We start from the raw sequence: 8,810 nt of genomic DNA, 5'->3' as shown, positions 1-8,810 counted from the left end.
CAAACATTGCAAATCTGGCACCCCTATGACAGTCTCGCTAAACCAAATTTAGAAGAGTTTTTCTTTCTTTTGTCAAACTTTGCCTATATATACACTTATAGAGATGTGTCTAGGGCATCTTGGGTAGCTGGATGCTATGACAAAAGGGAGATTTTGGTGAGAAAGAGTTCTCTTCTTGGGTTTTTTTCCTCTCTTTGGATAGAAATCTTTAGGAGTTATTTTTTGCTTCTCTTCTTCCCATTTGTTCTTGATATTCTTTAGAGTTTGCGTATGAGAGGGAGATCTTCTATTATTATGGAGAGAACAATTCTTGATTATAAGTTTTACAATTATTTTTTTCTTGCAATGATGATCTGCAAGGCTTATTGCCTGTGGTTTTCTCTACAATGCACGACTAATTTTCCTTTGTAACTTTGTGATGTAGGATTAGTGGGTTTTATCACAATTTTTTAGATGTTGTCCATGTAGTGTTTTTGAGAATTTATGTATATATGTTGATGGTTAGCCTTTTAGATCTCATTTACTCCTAGTCTGGACAATTAGAATGATAATATCTTTTGTGATCAATTACTTCTGTCCATTGCGAAGTGGAATGAATAGGTTAACCATGGAATCCTGATAGAATAGGCATATTGTAGTGGGATTTTGTAACATTGACAGGGGATTGGAACTTCATGGGTTTCTAGTCCTTCTTTTGACCAAGTCATAAGCATACGAACAAACTTATCCCTAGTTGACAAACATCATGTAAGAAAACATTAAGAAAAACCACGAACACCCGTGATACCTGAATCAAAGAGGCACGAGCCCCATCACTCTTAAAGAAAACTAGTTTTTCCCTGCTTTCTATTTTCTTCTTTCTACGATAACTTTTTGTTTTCTGTTAGGATTTCAACTCTCTATTGTCATCACAACACACAAAATGCCAAAAATAAAAAATAAAAAATAAAATAAAATCAAAATTACTTTAAAAAATTCCATGGTAATCCACCAGGTGGTCCCTCACAATGAGTGAATTTTCATAAATTTTAGAATTCATTTTATAAGAAATTCATTTCTTAAAAGAGAATAGTAGTAATTATTTATGAAATTAGCTTATAAAAATATATAATAAAATCAACCTAAACTTTTTCATATGACTTAATCAATAATTTAGAAAATTTTGAAATTTAAAACATCATATCATTATAAAACAGAAAATAACTGTTTTTCAAACGAAAAGAGGACTTCAACTAAACGATAGGTACAATTTATTTGTTTTCGCTGCAAAATTTTGCATAACTTCATACTTATTAAACTTAAAATCAAAATATTGGCATTCAAAAGTTATTGCCAAGCATCACAAGCCCATCCCCAGTTCCTTAAATTTGCTGCAGTTGATCTCATCAGGTGAGCTTGTCTAAATGCCAACTAAAAAGTTATCAAGCCACCATATCCTTGATAGCTGAGCTAAAATACTCTTCAAAATACCCAGGAGGCTCATAGATGAAGCAAGAAATAACATCCCTGAGTGTTACTACACCCACAACTTCTTCATCTCCATTAACGACATAAATTCTGGGCACACTTCTTGAAGCCAAGCTGTCTATCACACTGCCAAGGCAAGTATCAAGAGCGCATGTAAGCAGCTGTGTCCCAGAATTAGGACTGGCTGTCTCTATTGCCTTGATGAAATTCATTACAGTCAGTTCCCTGCATAAATAGTATAGCACTAAGAAAAAATCTCTTTGAGGTGGAATCAACCTTATGAAATTTAGATGGCTGTCTGGAAAAGCAATACCTGAAATTCCGGAAAAGCTCGGGATTGAGCAACAAAAATCTGATGTCCTGTATGCTTACACTACCAATAATTTTTCTATTTGAATCCTCAACAACCGGAAGACCACCAATTCTTTTGTCCTTCATGCGTTTGAAAGCCTCTAGGATTAGCTCGTCGCTTTGGATGGTAATGACCTGACATTCAGAAAATAAATATCAGTTAAGAGATCGTCGCAAAGAACATCCATATGTGTAGGGTACTTGATGGTCAAGAAACCTGCAAGACTTCACAAACCTTACCTGAATTTCACATCACTGTGGAAATAGGATCGTAGAACAATTTCGTATAATGTAAAGACCAATATTTACCTCATCATAAGACATGAAAGGAAGTCCAAGATCTGATAGTGGATGAGCAGCAATGCAGTCAAACCAATCCCTCCCCTTACATTGCTTGAGGCCTCTTACAACTGCTGATTGTGTGATGAAGTTCTTGATGTGGAACTTATCTAAATCAATTACCGGAACATTCCTCAATCTATACTTTGAGAGCAACAACAGCACGGTGAGCATGGGACTATCAACTGCAACAGGGAGGAAAGGTGCCCAGCGATACATCTCAACGACAGATTTCACCTGCAAAAGACACAGCAAAACTGTATCCACCTTCTATAAAATGAAATTTTGATTTAAGCAGTGATTGTCAAAAAAATAAGACGTCAGCAAGTTGGAATCATTATAAGTTAAGACTACAAAGTATCAGTTTCACCAAAAATATCCACCATCTCGCTTGCTGCTACAAGAGGAAAAAACGAACTAGGAAATAGACAAAAAGTGTAACTTTTATAAGATGCACGGTTTAGATGGCAGTTAAAATTACAGCAAGAGTGGGTATTTACCGTTGTCGATTTGAATGGTTCTTCTTGTCGTAGTAGTCTGTAGAATTGTTCCCCCAGGTGATCTGCAGCTGTTGCAGCATCTCTCCCAACACTCTTCTCTGCAGCTATTCCACCAGCCAATGCAGCGCCAGAAGCAGCAAGGGTCAACCCAGCCACTTGCCACCTCTGCATTTCTTACAGGAGCAGCCAAGATATTGTTTCTAGATAAGATTTGAACAGCATCAAGAATAGATGCATCAGATGGAATTTCGATCACTGCATCAAAAAGAGAGAATTTCAAAACTTAAATGCTCTCTTTAGCAAAGTATGGATAAATCTCTGCTATTCGTGTTAAAAAAGAAATACAATTACCAAGCAGTCCCCTTCCCATCTGTATTATATCATTAGGTTCAATTAACTTGAACTTTTTACGAAAATGATAATACTGGGCTCTTCCCCAATATCGCTTCAGTGAGACAGGAAGAGTGAAAGAAGTCAGGTGAGTAGTTGCCACTTATTCAAACTCTTGAAAGCTTACGAGATAGTGATAGAGAAGGTGTCTTTTTACCAAGATGCTGATTATTCTTGACATGAGAAAACTGGTGGATGGTAAAGGGAAAAACAGATTCCCATCATTACCTTGTGGCAAAAAAAGAGTATCTATCTGCAGTAACTTCCAATTTCCTTCCCTTTTTCTCCCCAAACCTTCTTCTACCACTCCCCTTAACCGCCTACCACCCCAAATCCATCCACCTCACTGCCGCCACCTCTACTTTCCCCGCAATCTTGTCGTCCCACCTACCTACAATCAACAAATCACCATCCTAACTTACCCAAGCAACCGCCCGACCTTCCCCACTTTTCCCTACCATCTCGCCGACACCGCCACCGCCTTTGAATCTATTCCTACACCCTAACCGAAGATTTGTTTATTATTGTATTTCCTTTCTGTTGGAGTCATGTTGTAATCTTATTTTTATATTAATAAAAGCTTGATTTTTGTGTTACACCGCATTCCAACTAGTTTCGGTATCATTTGGTATCAAAGCTAACTCAACCCTAGTCCCATCCTAGGGTCTCCTAGCATTCGCCCCTACCCAAGCCACCTCCACAAATTTTTTTCCAGAAAATTCCCAACCCTAGCTATGCCACCGCGAAGAAGTACAACAGACTCGACTTGGGAAGAGATTCAACGAGAAATTCATCATCTACAACGGAGACTAGCAGAGCTGGATGATGGAAACCAAGAAGTTACCTTTGACCGTGATCGAGAGAGTTAAAGAGAAGACAGAGACGAGGAGATGAATCCGTTCCACAAGGAAGACCACAGTGACGAAGAATATCGAGCATGTCATTTTGGTATCCAATATCAAAGGAGGTCGAGAGGAGAGGCCCCTTATGGAGATCTGCGGAACTTTGGCATTAAGATAGACCTCCCAGAGTTTGAGAAAAGCATGAACCCCGATGAGTTTATCGAATGGCTGCAATCAGTCGAACGAATCTTCAAGTATAAAGACATACTAGAGGACAAGCGAGTCAAACTAGTTGCAATTAAACTAAAGAAGAATGCCTCTTTATGGTGGGAAAATCTACAAAGGCAGAAGAGATGAAGAAGTGAGAAGATAACTAAGTGAGAGAAGATGAAAAGGCAATGCAGAAAATATACCTCCCACAACAGTATCGTCAGGACATGTTCCTAAAACTCCACAACATGGAGCAACAAAATCTATTAATTGAAGAGTTCACGTCCCAGTTTGACCACCTGCAGCTAAAGTACGAACTGACAGAGCCAGCAGAGCACACGATCGTTAGATATCTCAAGGGTTTAAAGCCCACCATTAGTAATGTGATACAGCTACAAACATAATGGATGTTAGGAGATGTGAAAATATTAACCTTGAAAGTAGAGAGGCAACAAAAGCAAAGCGGGCAACAGACGGTATTCAGACCACCATCGTTAGCCAAGCAGTCACCTGTAACTTCTACAGCCGGGAAGGGTACATCAGGAGGAAATAACAGAATTGGACAAGAATCTGATAAGGCCGATCAGAGTGGGAAGAAGCCTGAGAAAGGTGGTCCCTCCAATACAGTGCCATCCAGGAAGTGTTTCAAGTGCCACTGCTACGGTCACATAGCCTCCAGATGCCCAACAAACCGAGTCGTCACACTCACAGATCAAGGCGCCGTAGAAAAGCCTGAGAAAGGTGGTTCCTCCAATACAGTGACATCCAGGAAGTGTTTCAAGTGCCACTGCTATGGTCACATAGCCTCCAGATGCCCAACAAACCGAGTCCTCACACTCACAGATCAAGGCGCCGTAGAGGAAATCAATAAGGAATCAGAGAGTCTAGAAGATAAACTTTAGCTCCACGGAGACAAAGGAGAAGCATTAGTCATTCGGCGAATACTGCCAGTCTGAACAAAAGCGAAACCAATCCTGGTTAAAGCATAGCATTTTTTGCACCAAGTGCACCGTAAAGGGGAAGGTCTGCAACCTGATCATCGACAGTGGGAGCTACGAGAACGTGGTGTCCACGCTCATGGTGAAAAAACTAGGATTGGACACAAAAGCATCCCCAATCATATTCTCTTACCTAGATGAAGAAGGGAAATGAGAAACGTGTAGATCAGTAGCGCCTAGTTAATTTCTCCATCGAAGACCAGCTACACGAACAAGTATGGTGCGACGTGGTTCCTATGGACGCCTGCCACATTCTGTTAGGAAGGCCTTGGCAGTTTGATCACAAGACTCAACACGACGGGTTCTAGAACACTTATTCTTTCAAGAAGGATGGGAAACGTATCGTTTTACTACCTGTTAAGGATGCAAAAGACAGGACCAATATAGAGGCTGCATTAGTTCCTCGTAACACTTTCCTGCAGTAAGTTAGAGATACCCCTGTAACACTAGCATTAAACCTCCTGGAAGGAAGCGAGGAAAGAGGTACCAAGACTACTGCAACCATTATTACAGGACTTTCAGGATGTTATGACTAACACCTTACCAGAGGGAATACCACCACTAAGGGACATCCAACACGCCATAGACCTTATACCAGGATTTGTATTGCCAAACCGACCAACCTCTAGATTAAGACCAGCGGAGTACGAAGAACTACAACGGCAATTGCAGGATCTCGTTGCAAGAGGGCTAGTCAGAGAAAGCACCAGCCCGCCCTGATGGTGCCGAAAAAGGATAGATCATGGAGAATGTTCATCGACAGTCGAGTAATCAACAAGATTACCATCAAATGTTAATTTCTCATACCCCTCTTGGATGATCTCTTTGACTAGCTACATGGAGCCACTATCTTCTCCAATATAAACTTGCGTCGTGGATATCACTTGATATGGATGAGGCCAGGAGGCAAGTGGAAGACTGCCTTCAAGCTGTGGGACGAACTTTATGAGTGGATCGTTATGTCTTTTGGTCTGTCGAACCCACCTAGCACTTTCATGAGATTAATGAACCAGGTATTCCGACCTCACATTAGAAAGTTTGTCTACTTTGACGACATTCTAGTATACAACTAGTCGGAAGACAATCACTTGCATCACCTGAAGGCAGTATTCAAGGTACTGTGAGTCGAGCAACTGTATGCCCGTCCGAAGAAATGTCACTTCATGACAAGTCAGGTCTTTTTGGGTTACATGGTGTCTAGTCCAGGCATTTAAATGGATCCCGTAAAGATAGAGGTCATTATCAGATGAGCCATACACAATCATTTAGCAAGCTAAGGCAATTTTTGAGAGTAACATCCTTCTAATGATGATTCATCAGACACTTCCAACACCATCACCTCCCCTTTGACTGAACGTCTCAAGAGGAAGGCATTTGTTTGGACAGCAACAACCCAGAACAATTTTGATACACTAAAAGAAAAGGTGACTCAGGCACCCATGCTAGCACTACCAGACTTTAGCAAACCTTTTGAGGTAGAATGTAATGCCTCCGACGTAGGGATGGGAGCGGTACTAAGTCAGGGAGGACACCCCATCGCTTTCTTCAATGAAAAGTTGAACGAGTTCAGGAGAAAATACTCAACCTACAATAAAGAATTCTATGCCATCGTAAGAGCTCTGGAACACTAGAGTCATTACCTATTGAAAAACAAGTTTACACTATTAAAACAAGTTTACACTATTTTTACAGATCATGAAACCCTAAAATTCCTCAACGGCCAGAGCAAACTAAAGGGACGACACGCCACCTGGGTGAAATTTCTAGCCTCATTCATGTTTGTGCTAAAACACAAGGGGGGAAGCCAAAACCACATAGCAGATGCACTGAGTCATCGACACCTATTAATCACATCCATGCGATTCGAGTTGTGGTCTTCGAGGTCATAAAGGATCTATATGAAATAGACGAAGATTTCAAAAACATATGTGAGCAATATCAGGAGAAGTCAGCAGGGCAATATTACCACACAGATGAATAATTATTCCACTAGATTCAGTTGTGCATTCTCCGGTGTTCACTAAAGGGGGTCATTGTCCAGGAAGGCCACAACAGAGGACTAGCAGGTCATTTCGGCAAGGACAAGACCTCAACGTCGCAAGAGAGCATTTTTTTGGCCAAAGCTAACAAGAGATGTAGAACAATATGTCAAGCAATGCAGGATTTGTCATCTAGCAAAGACAAGAGCTCAGAACGTTGGATTATACGCACCACTTCCAGTACCAGAGGTACTGTGAATGGACGCTAGCATTGATTTCGTGCTAGGACTTCCAAGGACTCCGTAATAATTATAGTAGACAGATTCTCCAAAATGACCCACTTTGTACCTTGTCATCGGACACTAAACGCCTCTCACATCACCGATCTATACTTCAGGGAGATTGTAAGGCTGTAGAGAATTCCCAAGGCAATCACCTCCGACAAAGATGTCAAATTCTTGAGCCACTTATGTAGGACACTATGAGGAAAGCTCGGCACCAAACTCTAATTCAGCTTGGTTGCGCATCCACAAACAGACAAACAAAGGTAGTAAATCGGAACCTAGTTAATCTCCTGAGGTGTTTTGTGGGAAAAAACATAAAACAATGGGATCTTATCCTAGCCTAAGCTGAGTTCGGCTATAACAGATCCATCAACCAAACAACTGGAAGAACTCTCTTCGAGATTGGGAACGGGCGCAATCCACTCACATCACTTGAATTGGTACCACCACTGCCGCCTTCAAAAATTAGCAAGAATGCCACAAAAAGAGTTCACGAGATTCAGGAGCTCCATGAAGTTGGCAAGGAAATTGTTAAGCAGAATAAAAAATACCAGGCACAGGCAAATAAATCCAGGAAGAAATTAATGTTTCAAGAAGGCGACCTCGTATGGATTCGATTGAAAAAAGAATGATTTACCACAAGATCATTCGGGAAGCCTAAGTTGAATCCCGATGGGTCATTCAGAATACTCCAAATGCTGAACGACAATGCCTATAAGATCGATCTGTCCGAGGACTAAAACAATTCAGCCACGTTCAATGTCACTGACTTAACATAATACTTTGAAGAGCCTGAAGCTTCAACAAACGAGGTTGAAGCTTCCCCAACCCCGGGCTAACGCGGACGCCAAAGCTACGCTCGGATGTGGGCGCTGACTCCCGAAGCAAGGAACATTAAACCGCGGGTCTAGGCCTCGCTTAGAATTGCAAAAGCGGGAGGGAGGGGATTGCGAATTCTCGTGAGGGCAAGAGATTCCGCGAGATGGCTGGATGGATCGCGCTAACTATGGCAATCTATCTAGGGCATCACCAATCTGCCGCTCTAAGGAGTGTTTTCTGGATTTTTCTTGGCTTCCCGCTCTCTTCCTTTGGGTAGAAGCTTCTTCCGCCCGGCGGGCCTACCCCTGTGTATGGAGAGTTAATTCTAGTGGAGTTATCTTTTGATCTCCTGTGTGGAGTCTCTTCCCTTTTGTTAGGGCTATATCCGAAAACAAGTGGTGTTTCGGTTGTATCTAGCTCCGAGGTGGTATTGTAAACTTCCAATTTCCTTCGCTTCTTCTCCTCGACCCTTCTCCTACCAATCCCTTTAGCCAACTACCACCCCAAATCCTTCCACCTCACTGTCGTCATTTCTACTTCGCCCAAAACCTTGTTGTCCCACCAACCTACAATCAACCGAACACCATCCAAACTTACCCAACCAACCAATCGACCTTCCCCACCTTTCCCT

The 8,810-nt window shown here is 41.5% G+C and overlaps 1 protein-coding gene across 1 annotated transcript in view; it reads right to left on the bottom strand.

Annotated features, from left to right (window-relative positions):
- Positions 1-1,227: 1,227 nt before the first annotated feature.
- The window catches only part of LOC110033719 (SNF1-related protein kinase regulatory subunit gamma-1-like), a 27,252-nt gene continuing 19,669 nt past the window's right edge, over positions 1,228-8,810 (bottom strand). Inside the window, 5 exon segments of the mRNA XM_020737779.1 lie at positions 1,228-1,692; positions 1,781-1,953; positions 2,128-2,394; positions 2,658-2,820; positions 2,822-2,912. Coding sequence (XP_020593438.1) covers positions 1,422-1,692; positions 1,781-1,953; positions 2,128-2,394; positions 2,658-2,820; positions 2,822-2,912 — 965 coding nt within the window. The 3' untranslated portion in view covers positions 1,228-1,421.

The sequence above is a fragment of the Phalaenopsis equestris genome, unplaced genomic scaffold, assembly GCF_001263595.1.
Source record: "Phalaenopsis equestris unplaced genomic scaffold, ASM126359v1 Scaffold001268, whole genome shotgun sequence".
Taxonomy (NCBI): Eukaryota; Viridiplantae; Streptophyta; class Magnoliopsida; order Asparagales; family Orchidaceae; genus Phalaenopsis; species Phalaenopsis equestris.
Note: the sequence above shows the minus strand (reverse complement) of the source record. Positions and strands in the feature narration are given on the sequence as shown.